Consider the following 24,930-nt stretch of genomic DNA (forward strand, 5'->3'; position numbering starts at 1 on the left):
GGGTAAACAACAAGGTCCTACTCTATAGCACAGAGAACTATATTCAGTATCCTGTGACAAACCATGATGGGAAAGAATATGAAAAAGAATATATGTATAAAAAAAACAAAACAGAGCGGATGATGGGATGGTAGTGACAGGAGTCCAAAGACCAGACGGAATTAGCAGAAAACAGCACATGACTTTCCAGGACCAGAAACTGTCCACCTTACCATCTTCATGCCTGAGCATGTGCAAATGCCCAAAGAGAAAGGAAGCAAGGATAACTTGGGTTAACTGAGTTTAATCAGGAACAGAAGAGCCTTGAGAAGATCCATAATTTTATAACAATTCTGTAGCTAATGATAATCAAATCTGGAGAATGGATGGGTTAATTATAAATGAGATTGGGATAATTAGCCAGCTATTTGGGAAGAAAAAAATACATTTTAACCTTTACCTATACCAAAATAATTCTAGACAGCAAGGAAAAAAAAATAGCACAAATAAAACCTGAAAGAAAATATAAGGGAGTATTTCCTGATACTTGAATGTGAGGGGCCCATCTAAGCTATAAGCAAGAGGTAAAACTTTAAAGAAAAACATTGACAGACTTAGTGATATAAAGATTTAAAATTTGCATGCAAAAATGTCTGAATTTAAAATGCACATAAATTGGATATTACTCAGCCATAAAAAAGAATGAAATACCACCATTTTCAGCAATGTGGGTGGTCCTAGAGAACATTATGCTTAGTGAAATAAGTCAAAGAAAGACAAATACTATATATCACTTACATGTGGAATCTAAAAAATAATACTACTTAATGTAAATGCAAAACAGAAACAGATACACAGACATAGAAAACAAACATGGTTACTGAAGGGAGGAAAGAAGCGTGAGGGACAAATTAGGGGTATGGGATTAACAGATACAAACTACTGTATATAAAATAGATAAGCAGGGCTTCCCTGGTGGCGCAATGGTTGAGAGTCCGCCTGCCGATGCAGGGGACACGGGTTCGCGCCCCGGTCCGGGAAGATCCCACGTGCCGCGGAGCGGCTGGGCCCGTGAGCCGTGGCCGCTGAGCCTGCGCGTCCGGAGCCTGTGCTCCGCAACGGGAGAGGCCACGACAGTGAGAGGCCCGCGTACCGCAAAAAAAAAAAAAAAAAGATAAGCAAAAAGGATATACTGTATGGCACAGAGAATTATAACCATTATCTTGTAATAACCTATAACAGAATATAATCTGCAAAAATACTGAATCCCTATGCAGTACATTTGAAATTAACACAATATTGTAAAACAACTATAGCTCAATCAAAAAATGCACATAAATTGAGAAAACTATTATAGCAAATAAGACAGAAGTTTACAGCCTAACAATCTAAAGAATGCCTACTAATACGTAAGGAAAGGGTAAGATTTCCAATGACAAATAAGCAAAGGACATGAACTAGCATGTTGTAAATAGAAAATGTAAAGGGTTGACTTAGAAAAATGTTTAATATCATCAGCTAGTATTCAAGAAATATAATTTTTTTTTTGGTTTAATTTTATTTTTTAAATTGAAAAAAATATTTTTTGGCCTCGCCGTGCAGCATGCAGGATCTTACTTCCCTGACCAGGGATCAACCCGTGCCCTTTCAGTAGAAGTGCGGAGTCTTAACCACTGGACCCTCCGGGAAGTCCAAGAAATATAACTTAAAACAACAATGACATGCCTTTTAATATCTGTTAACTTAGGAAAGATTTAAATAATGATAATACTCATTTCAGTTGAGCATACAGGAAAACATTCATTTTGCTGATGGGAGAGAAAATTGAGCCAGATCATTTGGAGAGTTATTTGACAATCTGGATTAAGGGTTTCAGAGTTTAAAATTGGAAATAACTTATGTTTTCCAAATACGGGACTATTTTAGGAAATCAGTATATATCTACATGCTGTACTATTACCCAGCCATTAAAATACAGGCATTTGAAAATATTTAATGACATGGGAAAATGCATATGCTATAATGTTAAGCGGTTAAGAGCAACATGTTAAATTATATATACAGTGTGATCACAACTATGCGAATAAATATGCATGGAAATAGTTTGAAAAAAATGCAGCAATCTACCCATGCTTATTTTTTTATTTTTTATTTTTTGGCGGTACGTGGGCCTCTCACTGTTGTGGCCTCTCCCATTGCAGAGCACAGGCTCGGGACGCACAGGCTCAGCAGCCATGGCTCACGGGCCCAGCCGCTCCGCGGCCTGTGGGATCTTCCCGGACCGGGGCACGAACCCGTGTCCCCTGCATTGGCAGGCGGACTCCCAACCACTGCGCCACCAGGGAAGCCCCATACCCACGCTTATTTTTGAGTGTTGTTATCAGTGATTTTATTTTCTTCCTACTTTTCTGTACTTCTATCATGTGGAAGAATTCTAAGTTGGAAAAATTAGAAAATAATCTTTGTTAGAAGTAAATATATACTTTTAGCTTTACTGTAACTTTACTAGTGGCTCCTTGTTCTAATGGTTCCAGGTGATTTTGTTGGCTAATGCATTTGTCTCAAGGTATTTAAGTGATGACACTGTTGATGACTCAGATAAACTCTTATGCCCTCAGTCTGTGTCAGGCACCATTTTAAACACTTTACACTTACTAACTCATTTAGAACTCACAGTACTCGTATGAGATAGGTCATATTATTACCCGCATTTTATGGAGCAGGAAATTGAGGCACAGAGAGATTAATGAATCTTCCAAGGTCACATTGCCAGTAAACGGTGGAGCTGGGATTTGAACTCAGGTAGTATTACTTCAGTGGTCCTATCCTCTGTACACCACCCTGTTATGTTTAAGAGAATAGACAACCTTGTCTTTCAGAAAACTAGCCAACAATAAAATCTTACGAAAACAAACTAGCATCAAACAACATTAATAAATGTAAAATGATATTCTTGGGTCATGAATCTTATCTGTGAAATGAGACAAATTAGATGACCTTTAATACCCCTCAGATGTAAATTCTATGATTATATTTATTAGTAAGAAAAATTGACTTTCACTTACTGTACTAGGAATGACAGTTATTTTCTCCCTCCCCCCCCCATCACTGCCTTCTAAACCTCACACTTTTTTGTGTGTGTGTGTGTGCTACGCGGGCCTCTCACTGTTGTGGCCTCTCCCGTTGCGGAGCACAGGCTCCGGACGCGCAGGCTCGGCGGCCATGGCTCACGGGCCCAGCCGCTCCATGGCATGTGGGATCCTCCCGGACCAGGGCACGAGCCCGCGTCCCCTGCATCGGCAGGCGGACTCTCAACCACTGTGCCACCAGGGAAGCCCTGAACCTCACACTTTTTTATTAGAGACCCTCCCACCTGACCCCTGACACCACTCCTCCCCCAAGCCTAGCTGATTGGAGCAGGGGAAGAAGATATCTCGCCCAAGCCTGGCCAATGATTCCTGAATTCGGGACTGGTGCTCCAAGAATCTAGCCCACTCGACCACATGTGCTGCAAGTTCAATGTGGGCCTCTCGTGGCCATTTTTCACCATGTGCTAGAGAAGCAAAGAAGGCAGCTATGTAGAGAGAGAAGAGAAGAGACCTACAGAGAAGAGAGGAATCCTGATTCTGCCACCCCAAGGAGGCTGGGCGAGGGGACGGGCCTGACAATGTGGAGAGTGTGGCTTTCTTGTTTCCCAATGGCTTTCTTGATCTTGATTCTAGGACTCCACGAGGTCTGGCAACACTGTCTGACCTTGGATCCTATGAGTGACCTTGTCTCAATAAATCCTCCACTTGTGTTTGCTTAATATAGTTCGAATGGGATTATTACGTGCTTCCAGCCATGTGAGACACATGTGTGCAGCTGGTCCCTGAGCCCTTTTGCAAAATCTGACTTGACATGTTTTCCTGTGATGATCTGGGGCATTATCATGAAATCAACCAGAATAAGGAACATACTGAGAGCCAGAAGTGGCAGTGAAGATGGTATTAAAAGAGATGGCAAGGGATCCACTAGCCAGCTTGTTGGCTGAAGGTTTTGGTCAGGGGTCCAAGGCTAGTTTGCAGGTTTCACTTGGAGCCGAGGACTCTTGGTTGTTTCAGGTTACCCAGGGCTCACCGTGCTTTGCGGGGGTTGATTCATAGCCATCTCGTGAGAGACCCCTGGATCATCCCGTAGGGCAGCGTCTTGGTGCCCAGGAAGAGAGAAGTATGTGTTGCTCAGAACTTTACATCGTAACTGAGCCCTGTGCAGAGACCCCCTTGGAGCAGAGGCACTGACCCGTGCTGGGCACTTTGCCAGTCCCTGTGCATCCTGCAGCATCATGCCGGGCCTTGTCTCTCTTGCTTCTGATACTGTAGCTGCCTCGGCCTGGGCTGGTCTTTCTGTTTGCCCGGCAGCACTTGCATATAATTTAGAAAAAATGGAATCAAGTTAAATGAGTTAGAAGTGGCTGCTTTTTGGAGTGTGATGAAGGGGTGCAAAGGGGCAGAGCAGCAGGGCTTGCTTTCAATACAAGCAGTTTATTGCCCTGATTTTTTTTTTTTTTTTTTACTGTGTACATATATTACCTGGATACAAGCAATCACTATCATACCCAGATCCCAATCATAAAAATAGTGTTTATTTTTTAGTGCCAGCCTAGATTCTCTCTCCTGTGTTATTGACTCAAATCCTATTGGCCTTGTTCCACTTACTCTGCATGATTTTTATGGTACAGACCTATGCTGCCATTTATTTCGTTTAGAAGCATTCATTTTTTTTCACTTACCCGTTTATTGAATTCTTGCTATGTGCAAGGAACTTCCACATAAAAATAGTGTATGTTAACTGGACACTTTGTCCTATATGAGCTAATTACTAGGTAATCAATAGAGTCATTTGGAGTTGGTGATTTTGAGAATGTACATCTTCTAAAGAAACTTTAAAAATGCCACTTAAGACCAAATACATGTCTATGCCAGGCTTCAGAATGTTCACTTCCTTCTTGCCTCTTTGCTTTGTTCAGGCAATGGTAGATGGAAAGCAGAGGGTATATCTACAGCCTGAAGAAATGATCCATCTGAACAGTTTTTCATTCACTTAAAAATTTACTGAGCAAGGCTTCCCTGGTGGCGCAGTGGCTAAGAATCTGCCTGCCAATGCAGGGGACATGGGTTCAAGCCCTGGTCCAGGAGGATCCCACATGCCGCGGAGCAGCTAAGCCCATGTGCCACAACTACTGAGCCTGTGCTCTAGAGCCCACGAGCCACAACTACTGAGCCCACGTGCCACAACTACTGAAGTCCACGTGCCTATAGCCCGTGCTCTGCAACAAGAGAAGCCACCGCAATGAGAAGCCCGCGCACCGCAACGATGAATAGCCCCAGCTCGCCACAATTAGAGAAAGCCTGTGCACAGCAACGAAGACCCAACGCAGCCAAAAAAATAAATCAATAAGTAAATTTATTTTTAAAAAGTTATTGAGCACATACTACATGCCGGTGTAAGAAGTGTAAGATCTTGGAGGGTATTTTTTTGCGGGGAAGGTAGCTTTCATTTTTTTACATTAAAAGAATCCATTACTGGAACTTCCCTGGCGGTCCAGTGGTTAAGACTCCGTGCTTCCACTGGAGGGGGCACGGGTTTGATCCCTGGTCGGGGGACTAACATCCCGCATGCTGCGAGGTGTGGCCAAAAAAAAAAAAAAAAAAAAAAATCCATTATAGAGCTTCCCTGGTGGCGCAGTGGTTGAGAGTCCACCTGCCGATACAGGGGACACGGGTTCGTGCCCCGGTCCGGGAAGATCCCACATGCCGCGGAGTGGCTGGGCCCGTGAGCCGTGGCCGCTGAGCCTGCGCGTCCGGAGCCTGTGCTCCACAACGGGAGAGGCCACAACAGTGAGAGGCCCGTGTACCGCAGAAAAAAAAAAAAAATCCATTACTTCATCAGACGTTTGCTGCAGCCGCTCTTCAGATAGCAGGCATTTGGTCAAAACTTGTTTTGCAAATATGACTGATACACAACTTTGCAGGACAACATCACCAGTCCGGATTCCCAATATCTTCTTCTACTCCCTACCCCTAAGGGCCATGCAGCTTCCTGGGTGACTCTCTGAGGAGCTGAACTTCCTGGGACCTTGGCAGGAAGGCCTGGAAGAAGTGTGAATGTGCAGTTTGAACACCATTCATAGAGGTTGTTAGGTCCATCCTCCTTCCTGGCAAACATGTGGGCACTAAAAGTCAACTGTCTAGCAATCATCTTCAAGAACCCTCAGGCCTGAGGATGACAATGCTTTGTGGGGAAGGATGAGGCATCTGATGTGGTCGCAGGCTTGGCAGACATGCCGGGGGAAGAACAGGGAGAAAGAACTCTTACTGATGGATATGAATACAGGGCCATGCTTTCCCTGCTTGTGGGGAGAAACCGGCCAAAGAAGTGATAAGAATGGACAGCGGCAAAGAGGCAAGAGGACAGGATGGAGAAGGAAGGCGGCCTGGGGTGAAGAGCAGCCCTCACCTGGTTCAAAGGTGGAGGAAACCAACAAGCAGCAGGAACAGAGAGGAAAGCTGCCTTTGATCACGCACAGCAGACCCACAGACGATAGCCCCTCGAAACGCAGAACGTCTACTGGGCAGTGTCATGGGGGATGTCCACTTCCATCCTAAGCTCTGTGGCCTTGGCCTAAGCTCTGCATAAAATGGGGATAGTGGTTTCCCCACACAGAGCAGCTATGAGAGTAAATGATATGATCACATGGAAGCATCCAGCACATCACCTGGCACTGTGCTGTAGGAGCAAAGCAAGTCCTATCTCCCATCCCACCGCATCTCAGGAAAGGCCAAAGGGCTCAGGGGCCCTGTGCCGAATACAAGGGAATCACAGATGTTCAATGACGGGGAGATGGGCTGGGGCTGGGGTTGGCGTGGAAGAAAGCAGCGGGTGTCCAACTGCACAGTCTTCTAGTTCTTGAATAGGCTGGGCTGTGAAACTGTCTCCCCGCCCGGTCTATTAATTGATGAAATAATGGTGTAACCAAGAAATCATTCAGATGTGGTATGTAAGCTATTTACTAAGGCTGGACATTGTTATCTTAAAGAATCTTCTTAAGAAATTGAAAAAATTCTGAAGGCGCTCATGAGTTTGAAAGCACTTATCCTGGATATCTGAGAATTCCAGTATTTTGGCTTCCATTTGGGGAATTCTTCTCTGTGAGGGATGACATGTTATTTCAAGTAATTCTCACAATAGCCGCATGAGGTAGGAACTTCTTGGGAGCAGGCAGTAGACCATGAGTCATAGCTCTCCTCACCCCAGCTAAGGCAGATTGGACTAGGATATTGTCCAAGCCAGACTAATTAGTTTTCATCTCTTGTATTATCATTCCTAATATAAAAACAAGACTTAAAAAAGGTTAAATCAAATGTCCAGTTATCTATCTTGCAAGAGGCAAAACTCGGATTTGTGTCCAAGACTGTTGAACTCCAAAGCCTGCTGCCTTGCAGCACAAATACATATGCTTGGTCTTTGCAGGTGAATAGGTCAAGTTCTCGTGGACATGGCCTTGGCCTAGAGGAGGGTCTCCAGGCTGGCTTGGCATCAGAATAGACATCGCCTTTCCTCTGTTTGCCAGCTTGTGTTTACATGATCCAGGCAACAGGACCAGCGGCGTTGCATGAGCAGCTAATGCATCTGGGCAGTCATTGCCAAGGGAATGGGTTGAGTTGTAATTATCAGGGCTGAACTCTAGACCGGGGGTCTCCAATCCCTGGGCCTTGGACCGGTACCGGTCTGCGGCCTGTTAGGAACCGGGCTGCACAGAAGGAGGTGAGTGGCGGGGTCCAGCAAAGCTTCATCTGCCGCTCCCCATCGCTCACATTACCTCCTGAACCAACCCCCTCCCTCCGCAACCCTGTCTGTGGAAAAATTGTCTTCCACGAAACCGGCCCCTGGTGCCAAAAAGGTTGGGGACCACTGCTCTAGATGAGAGATGTACCTACAACATGTTTCTAAAAATAGCCTTGATGGCGAGCAGTTGACATGGGGAAGATATCCCTTTGGTTTTAAATTATTTTTACAACGGTAGGTAAAGCCTCAAACCCTCTAACCCCTGTGAACCTCCCTTGGATACCAGTTAGTTATCCTTTACTCAAATAAACAGCCCCCAAGTAGAAGCAGATACACAAAAACTTTTATTAAGTGGAAGTTAGACTTCATGGTAATTAACCAGTTACAAGTGCATTTAAATGCATGTGTGTGGACACCGTAGAAGTCAGAATGGTCTTCCTGAAAGTCCAGTGTTCTGGCTCGGCACGTGCCAGTGCAACCCAAGGTAGAACCATACACGCAGGAAATACAGGGCAACGATGACGTCAGACTAGATTGCAACACCATATTCATTGTTACAGCTAAGCATTACAGAACATGAAAGTCCAAAGACCAGAAGACTATTACTAAAGTGATTCTTACTACAGACCTTTACCTCTACTTAAATGCTTCCATAGGACCGACGTAGCAAATCCTCAACTCTGGGGGGACAGCACCATTTCTATATTTTATGCTTAAATGGGCCACAGAAACTGTAAACATTCAGTGGTCCTCGTGATGCCCACTGCAGGTAGATGCCAGCTGTCCCCTTGGGAAAGTGCAGTTTAGTTTAACTGGTGTCAACATTTTATATTGTAAATCTTCCATCTGAAATTTTTCTTCTCTTTCAATTAGCACCAGTTTATTTGAAATAGTTTTCCTGGTGTTAAATACTTAGGAAACATTTTTTTGTTTAACCAACACACAAAGTCCCAAACAATGGAAAGCAAAAAACATTCAAAAAGTTGTTTTAGAGAACAGCATTTAGAAAAACAACATCATTTAAACATTCGACAAATCTATGTACAAGGTGCCCAGAGCTGGCAAGGAGCATGGCTAAGGAACAGTCACATGAAAGGTTTATTAACCTGAACCTCGTCAGGCTGTATTTACAGTCGGATAGGTATTCAGAAACGTAGTATCAGAACATCTGAATTTGGCTAAAAATCATATAAAAAGACACATCCCCACTCCCAATAACTTCTAAATAGGTAGCAAACATATCCAGTATAACCACAAGTACCAGGTTTAGAAGTGTGTTTTTCCATATTTTACATACAAACAGCTGAGAAACTATCTCAGTGGACACAGAAGAGATCCGGAATGGCAGGGAAATGGAGTTCTTTATTTCAACATTGCCAGATGAAGGAAGGAATTTTTTTCATGCTGAGTAATGTAGGAAAGTACTGATTAAGGAGCAAAGATAAATTATTAGCGAAAAAGGTTTCATGGAAATACAAAATCTAAAAGAGGGCTGAAGAAATGTGTGTATGTTTTATATGGACTTTCCAAAAAATACAAGTAATGATCTCCAAATAATTTTGAAAAAAAGACCAATGATTTTGCTTTGCTGGACAATATTTTTATGTTTTGTTCTTCAAAACTATATAATCCAAACCCTTTGGAGAATAGTTTTTTCCCTTAGATTGCGACTTAAAACACAATAGACACAACCTATGCTATATTCATCCAAGGCAATACTCATTAACTTCATGTGGTTTGTTTGCTTGTTAATCCAGTGTTACTAGAACAGTCATCTCTAAAAGAACTGGGCCCATTTTTGTAACAGCCCACATTTCCCATTTCTGCTGAAGAAGTAAAGTATAAACCATTTCTCCTTTATTCACCTTCATGGCTGAATTTGTTTAGAGCCTGAAATTTCAATGCACTGTCTTTAAAAACATCAGTTAGAACTATATAGATGGAAGTCCTACAACCCCAGAATGATATGCATTCAAGTGTGTTTTGAACAATTTTCAGTTGTGGTAAGTCTCTATGAAAAAAACTGACTTGGATTGGATACAAAATAACATTACTCTTTGAAAATGCATAGTTTGTAACTTTTTACATTCATTCACTAATATTAAAGACTTTTGTTAAGCCAGTACTTACCTCCAAATGGTGGTAAGATTGCATTTTGAAAGATCTCTAAAAATTGGAAAGCATTGCCTCATTGCTTTTGAATTAGTGCCCGATTTCGAGTTAATGCCGGTCATGTTAACACCCGCATCGTACAGGAAGGGCTGCTTCTTCTGTCTTTCTCTTTTTTGTTTAGCAGGCACTAAAAAGCAACGCTTTCTACTCTCAGCAATTTCCATTAAATACCCCATTTTAGCTATTTTATAATTTCATTTTAATAGGTTAGATTTGGTGTAGAAAACAATTTGAAAGATGGCTTAATTCTTAAAAGTAGAATGTTTTTAAACCCTATCATGGATGAAGGGCAACAGAGGTTTTGTATTGACTGTGGTTCTCTCACTCCCCGGCTCCTTCATTTGAAAAAGATGACCGCTGGCCACTCGGCTGTTGTATTTGATGATAGTCACAAACCCTTTGGGACCTAGCGATTTTTTCTTATCCTGAGTTCTTCCTCTAAGTATATAGATTTTGATATATGAAACACTTTGGAAACTACACTAGTGTCTGGTTATTCCAGAGAGCTTATGTTTCAATGGCTGACTATCGCCCAACCATTAATTATAAAAATAGGAATTTAAGGTCATGTTGTAGGAAAATACTGATTAATGGCATTTTTAAAAAATGTGTATGATCCGCATGCCTGGGTTATTTTACACCCAGGACATTTTCAGTTATTGAAGTCACAGAATTAGTATATTTGGGAGGGTATTGAGTTCTTCCCTAAAAATCTAAATCTTTTCTAAAGCTTTCTACCAGTGATCACAGAGGTTCCCCCAAACAGTCGGGATACTTTGGAAGAAGAAGCTTTGCTATCATCACAGGGCTTGGTCAATTCACAGTCATTGCTTTCCAATTAGCAGAGTGTAGGGGAAAAGGCATAAGCAAAGCAAGCATTTGTAGTCTGCAAAGTGATGCATCTTTTTTTTTTGGCCGCACTGCACGGCACACAGGATCTTAGTTCTCCAACCGGGGACCAGGGATCGAACACATGTCTCGTTGGAAGAGCAGAGTCTTAACCACTGGACCGCCAGGGAAGTACACCCCGTGATGCATCCGTTTTGTTTTGTTTTGTTTTTTTCATTTCCCTTGGGTGGGAGTAGTTTATGGATTATGCTACACTGTATATCCCTGAGGGGTAATCCCATCTCTGGAGCCACTAGCCCCCAAAGCTCTGCCTCTTTCCTTTCTGTCTTGGCCATCTGTGCCCAAAACATGGGAAGGGGGCTCCACCAGGGTGAGAGACACGTGCTTCACAACACGAGCAGACTGGATGAGTTTTCTCTTTGCGTAAATATAAACTTAAAACAATTATACCCTGCAGGAGCCACTACCTTTTCACATAATAAAGGTCAATTCCATTTTCATGCTCTGTAATCCTGGGCAGAGGTCAGGGTCTAGAGCAATGAATGTGAAGCTCTCTTCCTCTGCCCTGATCACTCCATTGGCTTTGCTCTGGAGGCGACTGGTGGGGTGGGGGACTTGGGAGGGGGGCTTTGAGTCAAAGTGAAAGGACTAGGTATCTGCCTTGTCATTCTTTATCAGTTAGTCTGACCAAATCTTTCGTGATGAGTGTGGCAGGTTGTCTGCTGACCGACCTGCTCTCTGGATGATCACCCAAAACTGTTCAGACAAATGGAAGCATTTCCCAGAAGGAAGGGAGTAGCCTCATAGGCTAAGCCTAACATACCAGTCCCGGTAATATTTATTCCCTTGGACCTTAATGAAGAGTAAGAAATCGGGAACACAGGAGCAAAAATGTTTCATCCAGCGCTTCTGGAAGCAAACATACATAACAGCATGGCCTCTGGCTTGGGTGGATAAAAGCAAAGAGGAGAGGGTAACATTTTACTAGCGAATTCGAGGTGGATGCCAAGATAGGAAAACAAGAGTAGTAACTAGAATGGGAACTGTCCTTTCTCTCCCTTAACGCTCAATTTCTTCTTCTGAATGCTGGTTTCTCCTCTTTAGTCGGAGACGTAAAGAGAATTCAGAAGAACGTAAATGAGCCACTTTTTAATTTTTTAATAAAATTATGTTCTTTCATGATAGTGCCCTTGCCTTTTTCAGGAGTTGTTACTTGCTCCCCTGGCTAATTTTTCTGAATTAAAAATTGAGAGAATTGCCCCTAGTAAGTATGTAAATGTAACGGTTAATCAGACATGAGAATTAATTTTTAACACTTTCATAATATAAGTAAAGGGGATCTTTCCTTTGGAAGCTCACAGTTAATAATTATGTGGACGGTGCTCAATAGGATAGAATATTTTTAAGAAACAAGGACTACAGTTTAAGTGTTGAATTCATCATCTCCACCTTCTTTCAAAAATCTATAGTTTGTTTTTTTTTTTTTTTTTGAGTGGTAGCTTCTTTCTTCTTCCCTAGGACCTTGGGTCCTTTGAAATCCTGCCGCTGTCATGGCATTGGTGCTTACCACTGCAAAACGGGCTTCTTTTCCAGCCGAGGAGGAACTCACTGCTCCTTCCTCTACCACTGTATTGCTTCCGAAACATAATGAAAGTATCTTTTATCAAAAAGCCTGTTAATGAAGCAGGTGATGGGCCAAAAAGGTTTAGGCCCCATGACTAAACTTGTGAGGGGCTTTACCCTAAACTCAGGATGGGAAACCTGGGAGCTGATGGGAGAAGGGGAAGATGAAATCCGTTCATGGACTGGTCAACCTTTTAATCACTCACAACGACAGAGATCTCAGGCACTGCCAATGTTGTTTAAACTGTATTCATATTTAAACTTGACCTAACCATATTACCGGGTGTTTCCAACATTGAGCTGACAGTAGTTTTCAATTTGATCATTACAAATTGTAATCTGAGCTGTTTTCAAATTTGGGGGCATCAGTATAAGTTTACATGGATAACAAATGTTGAATGCTAGTGGCAAAATAACTTTTTTCCAAGGAGTCAAAAGTTTTACTCAGAACATGGCACCAGCTAATCAACTCGTATAATTAATCACTTAGATAGTTGGAATTTAGGGAATAGGGGTCTGGCAGGTACCCTAAAGGGATAAATTCGGGGGTGATCGAGTGTGCATTTGACAGTGCGAATGAGTGGGCTTTATTTCTATGCTGAAGTACCTGGATTGTAAGGATGGGTGAAGAACATGGGTCCCTGGGTCTTCTCAGGTCTAGAATCATTCTGGAAGACTGAGGTCTGAGCGAGCTCTTTCACACGCTCTTTCCCTCCTCCCTCCAGGCAGTAATGGGGCCGAGTCACAGGTTGAAGACCACTTGAACCAGGTTGGCCTTGGAGGTGGTGATGGTGATCTTAAATATTCTTATTTTACACTGGGTTCTAGGGAAGGTCAAATGAAGTCATGTATCTGAAAGAGACATACTGTCTCATATATGTGAAAGGGTTAGTGATTATCCCAACACCGTCAGGACTCTGGTGTAAGACACAGTCTAAAATAACTTAGTTCATCCAAATGAAGGAAGCAACGTCTATTTTTTTTCCATGACACATTTATTCCCATTTTGTCTTTGCCCTCAGGGAAAGGTGTTAAGGTTTTCTACGTGGAAAAACTCCATTTGGAGGTTACTGGACACTCTAAAATACCTAAGTACCTACCAGTTCTGAAGCAAGGATTTTGCCATGTCAGAGGTGAAACAAAGGAACTTTTATCCTGGGATGCAAACTCACGAGGCAGGATGGAGTGGGAGAGGGTGTGGAAGGGTTGGCGACGGGCTTTGGCACAAGGAGGCAATGTGTGCTATCTTAAACTGCAGGGGCTCCTGGCTGCCTTCTCCAAAGGCACAAGGCTGTTCTTTGCCAGCCCTCATCACAGTGGTCACGGCAGTGAAAACAGTAAGCAGGTTAGGATTGCAGTCATTCCGTGCTTTGGGGCCTGGCCTGGGCACGCCAGGAGGCAGAGTGACAGCTGAATAATGTTTCAGTATATTTTGATCAGAGGCAAGGCTAGTTTAAGGATATTGTATTTTTATCTTCAAGTCTTCCATGAGAATGATTTCTGGGGAGAACTGGCCTCTTTCCCTTCTTTAGTTGCCCAGATGGTACCAATGGGTGAGTTTGTAGGGCTGATGGAAGAACTTGGCCTGATGGCTCTGGAAGGTGAAATCTGCTTTTCCCAACAGTTGAAACTGGTGGCCAAAGGCTGCATCTGCCCACATACACGTTCTCTTTGGTCTGCACGCGGTTGGCCAAGAATTTGAGTTTAGCTTAAGTGTCAGGTAACATTATATCTCCAAGTCAGAAGATCTAGCAGCCCCAGGCCTGATTTCTGCATGGTTCTGATTGTCTAGATCTGGGATCCCCCTTTAGAGGGGGTGTGTGTCCTCTGGTTCACCATGATCTCCATCATTCTCTAGGGTCCTTCTTCTGCCTGATCTGAATCGCTCATTTACAGAACCTGCCTGTTCTTTCCAAGGCATCTGCTTAGAAAGGATTAGGAGGCTTCTATTTCAATAGGAAGCAAGACTCATTTGGTTCAAAACCATGCAGCAATAAACACTTCTTGCGAACTTTTAATGCCAACATTAGAGATATTCCAAGAGAATGAAGATAGAGATTTGGGCTGCTTCATCTCAAAGATGAGGCTGTACACATTTTCCCCTAACTCCGTGCATTTCTAGTCCTCATGTGTGCAGATTCTAAAGCCTATTAGAAAGCAAAGTCAGAGTGACCCTCTGACCACCTTATAGGGGCTGCCCAACGGGTGTACGACCATTCTATCCCAGCTTTTCTTTTGATGTTATCTGCATACTTGACTAATTAGTCTAGCTTTTGAATTACCAAAATCTTAGAAAGAAAAGATGCTTTCTTGCTTTGACAGTGAGTGGGCTAGAAAAAACTGTAGAGCATTATGAAATGGTTTTGGCAAAGCTCAAAATTATTTGTATGGTTAATCAACTCTCCATGGCTGCCTTTCTTGTTTCCCGACTCTTGGGAATACAGTGACTTTCTGATCTCAGACTTGCCTGTCTGTGAATTCTTCATGTGAAAAATCAAGCACTTGTTCTGGTAAGGAATTTAAAGTTATTTAGTAAGTGCTGAGGACAAAATTATTTTAAACATCGCTGATCACCTAAGAATTCTATCATTGGGCTTTACACACCATGATTTTAGAAATTTCCATCAAATGATACTTGCCGGTTAAAAGCAGCTTTGTGGTTCTGGTTAGGTTGAGGAATAAGTTTGTCCTTGTGACAGGAATCTATCATTTTACACTAAAGAATTTACAAGTATATTTCTCCCATTGCCTATAAGCATATCTATTAACATTTTAAATATTTAAGATACATAAGATGATTCTTAAAGTATTTTTTTTTCCCCCCAAAATACTTTGAAAACACGCTGGTAAAGATAAAAGGAGTAGCTGTTGCCATCTTGATTCTCTTGTAATAATCTTCCAGCTGATCTGCATTTCTACCCTTGCTGCAGAGGGTTAATTGAAAAGATATGCATCAGAACACTTGCTTAAAAGAGGCATAGCCCTTTGTTTGGAGAGCAGGAATTGCTTATAATATTAACACTTCCTGTCTGGTAAATTATTGTATTTTAAAAAATAAGCTACAATGTATAAAACCAAGGTCATTTCCCACAAAATGTTCATGTTCTTTGTGATTACAAAACACTGCATCTTGTAAAATATTTCCAGTTCTGTTAACTTGAGAAGTACTAATGCTTATTATAAAAGTGTCACATCTCTCAGAATTGTAGAAGCCTATGCGGTATATTTCTTGTCTTATTTGGAACATTACGTTATCATTATTATTGTATTTAAGATTACATTTTGACATAACACATTACCATTGTGATTCTCAGACTCACAAGAAAAGTTATAAAACATGAGATTGTCTTAAAAAAAAAAAAAAAAAGGAACTATTTACAAAAACAGGACCAAAAGTAAAATTCCCATTTTGATTTCTGGTCCTATGATAGATACACCTTTTAAAGCATGTATATCATTGATTGGATCTGGACTTTTTCAAAGTCAGTCAAAATAAGCAAACCAGTCGGTTTTAAATGCATTTTACACTTTCTTGCTCTATTGGTGTGCATTACTTAGAGATACAATTGGTGCCTAAAAGTGCTAAGCTCGTTTTATGTACTGACTTCCGGTTTGACTAGTTACAATGCAAAAGACACAAGGAAGCAGTTCCGCTCTGGAGGAATTTCCACAGGTATGGGGAACAGGGAAAGCGTGTATGCTGCTGGTTGGGTTATTTTCTTAGAGAAATGAAATTTCCAGTTGACCCGTGTGTGCCCAGCGCTTTCTCCAAAATGATTCACATCCTCATCCATATTCATGAATCGTGCTCTGTTTCTACTCATTTGTATGCACAAATTCTTCCCTGCGTTCGTACAGGTCAGAGCTACAGTTGATGTGGTTGACAGAAATTCTACAGGGTCATGAGAAAAAGCAGCACCTTGTCCACAAAAGTCCACGGAAGTTTGCTCCTTAACCTGCTGTTAAAGTAAAATGCACGTCCTTCACGTCCCTCACCTATAGAATTCTGTGTACAGCTAATAACCGGTCATCCAACCGGCTGATTATAAAAGGGAACACCAAGGTGTCATATTCATAATGACATTCACAAACAGCCTTAACATGAGTCTGTGAAAACCCACCAGGGACTGTGCTGTGGTTCAGATGTCAGCCTCAGAATGCAGGTCTAAGAAACAAAGAAACTGTTCTGTTTCAAAGAACATTCCTCCACACCTCAAAAAGTCGGTACTGTCCAGTTCATGGCAACTTGTCTTGAAATGGTATCACGTTCATTAAAAAACAAACAAACAAACAAAAACTGTTCTGACTAGAAAAGATGCTGGAGGTCATAAAAACCTTTCTAGTCTTAGGATCCTCCAGATCTATTTTTCACATACCCTTTAGTTTTCCCTGAGGAAAAGAACATTTTTTACAGTATTTTGCTACTATTCTCAAGGTATTCTCTCCCATATGTACGGGTTCTGTCACTTTTCTCTAAACATTCACAAATGAATGCTGCGCTTTCCTTTTCTATTGAAGTCGGATGAAGGCGGAAATGGGTTTTAGCAGTGCCGGCTAATTCAGAACCCAGGGCTGCTTTCAAGTGTGGCTTAGTGTGACACCGGCGACAGTGGACTTCAACTTAAGTGATCTTGAAATTTGATAGAGGGCAGGTCGGTTTCAGAAATCTTTTGCAACATACATGTAGCTATTTTTTTAAAAAGTTTTGTTGGAAAGCCCAAGAACTGTAACACACATCATACTGAAAGTTTTCATCTGCAACACAGTTATGTCTGGACAAAGAATCGTCTCATAAAGGGCACCCACCCTGTTGGTGCACGGAGCTGCTGACAGGCATGCACATTCTTGCCCACTGCCCTCTTCCTGACACTGGCTTTTGCCAAACAAGGGAGGAAACTTCCCAGCAAGTGAGGAGGAGAGCAGTCTGTGCCCACCCGAGATGCGCACGGCAGTCCTGCATCCCTGGCCTGAGTGCTTCCCGCAAAGGAGCTCTGTCCTTGCTACAATCAGCTGCTCCCAGAGCGGGAAGCTGGCAGCTCTCTCGGAGGTGCCCAGGGACAGTCACCACCAGCAGATCAGCTCTAGGATGGTGAGCCCGAGCCAGGTGTCCGCAGCCCTCCTGTATCTCCTCTCTGGCTCCCCACCCACATGCTACCCGGGTGTTTCCTCCAGGTTGTCACACTGCCTTCCATAAATTGGTTGCACATTCTCTGGGAAGAACTAAGGCTTAAAATGACTGTTCTCTGCTGTGCAGCTATCTGGAGAAGCCTGTCCATCACCAGGAAATGCCTTCTTTGGAGAGAGATGAGAAACAGGAAAGGGTAACGGGGAGAGAAAAGTCAAAGGCTACCACATGCCTTCTTCAGAAAGACTCTGGGACCAGAACCCACTGCATTGCCGTTCCTTTTGCACAGACAGGTGCCCGTGATGGGCGAAGCTTCGGTTAAGCAGCCACATGCCCTGGGGCTTCCCTTCCACCCATACTCCCCTCCCCCTGCCAAATGAACACAGAAAAGAACGTGGTACCACAGAGAAGGCATAAAACAGGGACGTCCCTGGCGGTCCAGTGGTTAAGACTTTGCCTTCCAATGCAGGGGGTGTGGCTTCAATCCCTGGTTGGGGAGTTAAAATCCCACATGCCTTGGGGCCAAAAAACCAAAACATAAAACAGAAGCAATACTGTAACAAATTAAATAAAGACTTTAAAAATGGTCCACATCAGAAAATCTAAAAAAAAAAAAAAAAAAGAGGAGGCATAAAACAAATCTTGGACTTAACTTGGCACTTCATTTAGTTCCAAAATGTAACAAAATAGCTCTACAATTTTTTTTTTAATTTTAGCATTTATAATCAGTGCTTTATATTGCAATTTGTAGCTTTCTGGGTGGCTTAAAAGAAGTTTCATCCCTTTTCTTCAAGGCCAGGCAGGTGAAGCCTGGTAGTTCCTTAGTCATTACATGCCTTGGTACAGGGAATCAGTGTCTGTGTGCAGGAAGTACTGAGGGTCTGTGCCCACTTCAGAGCTAGAGAAGAGGACACAGAGAGCCCAGGGCTGGCCAGCAGAAAGGAGCCCCGCGTGAGTGTGAGATGCAGAGAGTGTGTGTGAAGAAGGCTTCAGAAATCCCAAGGAAGCTGCATCCAGTCCTACCCTTTGCTTGTATCGGTGCATTGGCTAATACCCAGGCAACCAGGCCAGAGCCTAGCACTAGTCATGGGCTATACCTCTGGGGTCAGAGCCACAGATCCTCACTCTAGGACTGCCCCACAGCTTCCATCTCTCCCTCCTTGTGTCCCAAAGTTCTGGGAGTAGGGGATGGATTGAGCTCCTCATCACTTTAATCTCTTTTGATTAGTGACTTAATCCAAGGATCAAGGGCCATGGAACTTTGCTGAAGAGAAAACCCTGTGCTCCACTACTGCACCCCAACCATGACTGAAGTCCATGGTGAGCCTGCTGAAATGGCTGACCAGCCTTGGACTCACTGTGGCCACTGGGCAACCCAGCCACAGTGCAGGGCCATCTGGACCAGGCCAGAACATCACCTCCCAGCAGAGGTGCTTGTGGGTGAAGCTACAAGACACCAGGGAGGAGAAAAGACAGGCTGGGGTAGAGGATGCAAATACGTTTCTGCACTTAAAAAACCCTTTCCTGGCTGACTTTTAGTGCTCAAACATACATTATAGCTGGTGCTGTATTGATTGGTAATCATGATGTGATATTAAATGAAGCTCTTTCTCTGCTCTTAAAATAAGCGTTTTTAAAGAAAAAAATAAATGAAGGAGGGAAACAGGATCTCTTTCAAGGAATAATGCTTCAAATGTCACGTGAGAGTTTAAAAAATAAAATTGCCAAAATATATGAATGCACAGGTTGCAGATGTTACACTGTAGAACCTCCTTCTTTTTCCCTTGCTTATTAAAAAAAAAAAGAGGATAGCTCTTATGACTAGATGACTTCTTTCTACTCTTTTCAAAAAAAAGCATATGTACAATCTCTAAATATATTAAACTTTGCTCTGTGCAATTTCATTTAACATTCCTATGGCTGATCCTAGGCCCCCGTCCCGACACAGTGCATCCTATAAGGTGCTCTTACTTCTTTGCATAGGTATAGGAGGAGTAACTTTAGCAGGGCAATCAAGAGTAGGGTAGACAGAGAATGAGCTTATTCATAGGGCTTGACAACTACTCCCCTGTCCCCGCACCACCACCACCAAGACAGACAAACAAACAAATACCACGCTAGAAAGTCTAATAAATGGAACACAGTGCAAGCCCTGGTCCTATTAAATTGAGAGATTCCTATACCAACACGCATTTTCCTTTTGGTGTTCTGTATCTTCCCTTCTGAGCAAATTCTTAATGAATAGCTCGAATATTTTGATAAGAAAAATAAAGGTTTGGACCTTCCTTTTCCCCATATAATCTTTACATTGTTCATTAACCCATCTCCCAGACATGCTAAAGCATAAAACCTATAAAAGTGCACTCAGAATGGATGCTGACCTCACATAACTTTCTGAACACATAGGTACGTGGAGGCTGTGCTCTGCTGTGTAAATAAAGCACGCCTGCCGGGATGGTCTGGAGTTCTCTACCTTTTCTGAAAACAGTCAGCGGTGGCGTTTTGAGGGAAGGAAGGCCTGATGAGCCACTGACCTGGCAACAACTGTCAGATAAGCAGTGATGAAGAGATCCGAGCTATGGTTGGCGTCGCATCCCTGAAGGAAGCTTTGAGGCTTACCCAGATGGCAATGCGTGCCAGGTCTTGAGTGCATTGTGGCCGGGAGAGAGTGGGCCAGGCCACCCCTCAGGGAAGGCTTCCGAGGAAGACTCCCAGACGTTTCCCAACAGTGACGTCGGGATGTCCTGAACTCAGCTGGGGCTGAAGTCTGCTGGTGATGTCCATTGTCAATCTCTTTTCAAGCTTATGCCCTCCTGGGCCCTTCAAGCTAACGGCTCTACCGTGGTTCAGTTTGGGGCCATTCTTTAAAACAAAACAAACAAACAAAAAAGACATAGAAAAGATACCCAGAGTGCTGCCGTTTCCTGGCAACACATCATGATGTGTACTGCTCCCAGAAGTCCGATGGAGAACAGGCAAAAAAGACTATTCACAATGAAAACAGGTATCGCTTTTTGTACAAATGCTACTGAATAACATGTAGCTTTTTTTTTAAGTGTCAAAAAAAAAAAAAAAACACCGAAAAACCTCAGAAACGGCATTATCCAGAAAGGTTATCAAAATAGGCCTCCTTTCCAGGAAAATCGGGCTTGGTTGGTTCGATTGCTACAGAAGTCCATAGTTTTCAGAGCTAGACATACAGCAAAAAAAAAAAGTTGATTTTTTAAGGAAAAAAGTAGTTACAGCTGCTCTCGGCTGGGTTCTCAGCAAGAACAGTGACGGTGGTGACCTTTTTTGTTTTTTGCTGTGATTTCACCAAGGTTCCCGGAAGTGCTTTCCCTGGGTTTTAAGTGTGTTTTATTCAGAAGGAAAAGCGCTTTCCAACACCCTCAACACAAGTCAAGGGCAGGAGTGTCTGGGCGACGATCAGGGGCCTGTGCATTAGTCAATGAACCGCTGGCAGGCCTTCTTCCAGCGGCAGGCCGTGCACCACATGTCACGGTTCTCCATGCCGTACACCTTCCGGCACTTCTTGCCCTCTCCCCGGGGCTTCCTGTAAGACAGGCCAGGAAACAGTATTCAGTGTGAGGGATTCAATGGGCATTCTTTGCGGGGCTCAAAATCCCTGGAAAAATCTAGAAAAAGTTAGGAAACATAGTAGGGGGTCTCTCTCTAGGTTTGGCCGTTAACCTGTGTGCGACGTTTACACAGCCACTACACTGAACTGTTAAAATTTGCTACTTTAGTACTTCCAGTACTCTTCAGCTTCTATTTGTCCACTTGTAGACATGTCCATTTGGGCATCTTCATAACACTGAATTAAATAAGTAAATACAAGAAATACCAGTAGAGAGCATTATTCTTTCAAGTTTTTAAATATGTACTTTCAAATGCTCTCTTGCTTCTCAAATTTCTAGTCTTCTGGTTAAGGGAATCCTGGCGAGGACCTCCTTGATCTGGATTAAAAACTCGTATTTTGTACTTCATTTCATACAGACGTTAATGCAACACGGCTTTAAAGAGACCCTGTAATCAGCATTACCTATTCTGCAAGAAAATTTACTGTAAACTGTGACCCCAGAAAAATAACAAATTTTTATCAAGAGTTAATAGATGGGGAAAACCATGGGAACAAAAGAAAGGGTGTTTCATCCATTTCAGGGGAATTTTATGAAGATTGTATCTCTGGTTTCTCTTTTCCTCGCTGTTCTGTTTTTCAGTTAATTCCCTGGAGAGGAGGCGTGTGGGGTGTCAAGCAGTCATACCTTAGGCTGACCGTCCCTCTGGGTGGGGAGGACAAGACGGTGTGAGTGTGCTGTCTCTGCTCTCCTGTGCCCACTGGGTGACTGTGGGTTGGTGACACCTAGTAAGCACATGGAAAACAAAGTTAACGGGGCACGCTCTCCTCACCATGCATTTCGTTAGTCTTTGCCACGTGGGCAGGGGTACCCAACCATCAGGCACGGAGAGGCTGTGCTTCCTTCACAGACACCACATGTTAAAATGGATGGGGTGATGCTCATGGTGGAATTTAAAGGCATCCTCCAACAGAAAAGACCCAGCAACAATGAATACTTTACCAATCTTCATGACTTCACAACATCTCTGCATTCCCAGTTGCCCATTTTCACTTGAATATTTTAAACCTTAAAGCATATTCCTATTCCAAGCCTCATCTGTCTCTCTTTTAAAGAAGAAAAGACGTTAAGAGAGTTCTCTGAGATTATACAGCTAGTCAGTGGCAACACACAATGTGGATCTCCGCCTTCTGTTTATTCAGTTAGATCATTCACAGCCAGTAAATAAATGGCTTCTTGCATAAGACGTCCACATGGCAGACTCTGGGGTCTGAACAGGGATAATAGCAAGAAGCAAAGATCCCAAGCAAATCAAGAACGAATGTCAACCTTGTAGTACTTCGTGAGCATCCACTATGTGCCAGGGTCACTGACAACAGCTTTACTTTTACATCTACCCCACGTGATAAGTACTCACTGTTCCTATTTTATAGATGAGGAAACCAAGCACAGGGAGGTTAAATAACTTGCCCCAGGTCATGGAACTTGCAATGGCCAGGGCTGCAGTGAGCTCTCCCTGATGCCAGAGCATGTGTTTAACCCCCTTATGCCCCACCTCTCAGTCGTAAAGAGGGGAGGGTCCCCTTTGTTCTCCATTCCTCTTGCATTTCTCACGTATTCTCTTTGTATCGCGTGCTCACCTAGCACTAAATATCTTCCCAGCAGATGGGATTCTCAAAAGCTACACAAAACGAATTTTATAACAAAAGATAAATGATGTTTCAAGTAAATATACAATATTGCCATATACAAAAGAGCAAACATCTAATAAATGGATCAACTTAATCACTTAGAAGCCAACATGACCACAGAAATACCAGTACCAACCAACAGTCATGGGAACGTTCCATAGAATTGATTTTCTCTAGTACAGGGACCAGTATTCTCTATTTTCTTTCAATGTAAAGGAATGTACATAAGTGTTATTTTCCTAGTCATTAATTTAAAAAAATTAAACATGTAAGAAAAAAAAATCTAACATTTTAAACCATTATTGCCATGAGTCTCATTTATTCTGTACCGTTGGTCTTTACTTTTTGCTAAAGTTAAGTGGATTGAGGTCCAGCAGAGGTGAGTGACATACATAATTTTTAAAAAAACAAAGCTTTGGAGTTCAGTGTCTGCATTTGATGTGGATGGATATGTAGGTTCTTCCAGAAGCAGAATCCCCCTCTCCCACTCCCATCCCCCATCCCAGCGGGACCAGGATGCATATTAGCACAGTAGAGGGAGCGAACGCTTCAGAGTTTACTACCGCTGTAGATGATCTAGAATATGCTCATATGACTTGTTTTTAAGTGCTCAGGACAATGAAAAAAATTTTTGTTTTAAAAATTATTGTAGAACTTGTAGAATCCCAAGAGTACCTCTTTATTCAGTCAGAGAACTGGAAACGTTTAGGTGACAAGACAGTGACACTGTTTCCATCAGCCAGGGATAATGTGGAAGGTTCTAAGTTTTGCAGAATTGCCGTACGTCAATTTTGTGTGGGGTGATATGAGATTATAACATGCTCTTCATTCAACAAATATTTATTAAATACTTACTATGCCCCAGGCACTGTTCTAGATTGTGGGGATACAGCACTGAACAAGATAAAGTCTCTGCCCTCATGGAGTGTACATTCTAGTGGGGAGACAGACAATAAGTACAAAAACAAGTAAGGGCATTTTAGTGATAAGTGCCTGAAGAAAATAAAATAGGCTACCAGGCCAAGCGTGATGGAAGGAGAGGACATATTCGTTCAGGGTGGTGAGGGAAGGCTTCTTGGGGAGGTTACCTTTTATCTACAGAGCACTCCGGGGAAAGGGGGCGGGCAAGGGCCAAGGTCTCCCAGGTGCAGAGTGCCAGTGGGGCCGGGAGACTATGCGTGGGAGGCAGGAGGAAGGCGGGAGGACGGGAGGTGGTGGGTTCAGGTCATGTCTTGGAGCTGTGATGAGGAATTTGAAGGTGATTCTAAGTGCAAAGGAAGCCAGTGGAGCGTTTTAAGGAAGTGAGACATCTGGTTAACGCTTTACAAAGATCGTTCTGGCTCCTTGGAGAATGGGTTAGCAAGAGCCTGGACAGGAACCCCGAGGACTGCTTAAGAGCCTTTTGCACTGTTTCAGGAGAAAAACGTACTGGTGATTTAGATGAGAGTGTGGCGGTGGTGGGGATAAGGGGCTGGATTCGTATCCTGTAGAGGCAGAGTCCGGGACTTGCTGATAGATGAGATATAGGACAGAAAATAAGAGGACAAATCTTTCGATGAATCAAGGATGCCTCCTAGGTCCTGGCCTGAGAGGCTGGAGGGATGAGGGTGCCACTTAACTGAAATTAGAAAACTGGTGACCTCATAGGTTTAGGGGAGGAATGAGGGGCAGGTTTGGACCCACTGCAGGAAGAACCCTCCTCTACCTTCTTTATTTCTGCTAACGGCTTTCTTAAGTCTGGAGTTGAGGGCACACGTGTTTCGTGTCTAGTCCTGTCTGATGGCAGCCCCTCTCGTTCTACAACAGACCTGGGTTTCTACAGGCTGCAGCATAGTGGAAGCCAGGACCCTGTTCACACACCAGCGTGCGGCTTAGTTCTGTGGGAGGATCAATATCCTCCGGCTATTGATCGGGAGCTTTCCTGGAGATTTTTTTTTTTTTTGCGGTACGCGGGCCTCTCACTGTTGTGGCCTCTCCCGCTGCGGAGCACAGGCTCTGGACGCGCAGGCTCAGCGGCCACGGCTCACGGGCCCAGCCGCTCCGCGGCATGTGGGATCTTCCCGGAGCGGGGCACGAACCCGCGTCC

The 24,930-nt window shown here is 43.2% G+C and overlaps 1 protein-coding gene across 1 annotated transcript in view; it reads right to left on the reverse strand.

Moving 5' to 3' along the window:
• Positions 1 to 8,127: 8,127 nt before the first annotated feature.
• The window catches only part of ZNF704 (zinc finger protein 704), a 217,442-nt gene continuing 200,639 nt past the window's right edge, over positions 8,128 to 24,930 (reverse strand). The window contains exons 8-9 of the mRNA XM_032609965.1: positions 21,841 to 21,938; positions 8,128 to 21,128 (exon numbers count right to left, since the gene is read on the reverse strand). Coding sequence (XP_032465856.1) covers positions 21,017 to 21,128; positions 21,841 to 21,938 — 210 coding nt within the window. The 3' untranslated portion in view covers positions 8,128 to 21,016. The remainder of the gene's footprint in view (positions 21,129 to 21,840; positions 21,939 to 24,930) is intronic.

This window comes from Phocoena sinus, chromosome 17 (genome assembly GCF_008692025.1).
Source record: "Phocoena sinus isolate mPhoSin1 chromosome 17, mPhoSin1.pri, whole genome shotgun sequence".
NCBI lineage: Eukaryota > Metazoa > Chordata > Mammalia > Artiodactyla > Phocoenidae > Phocoena > Phocoena sinus.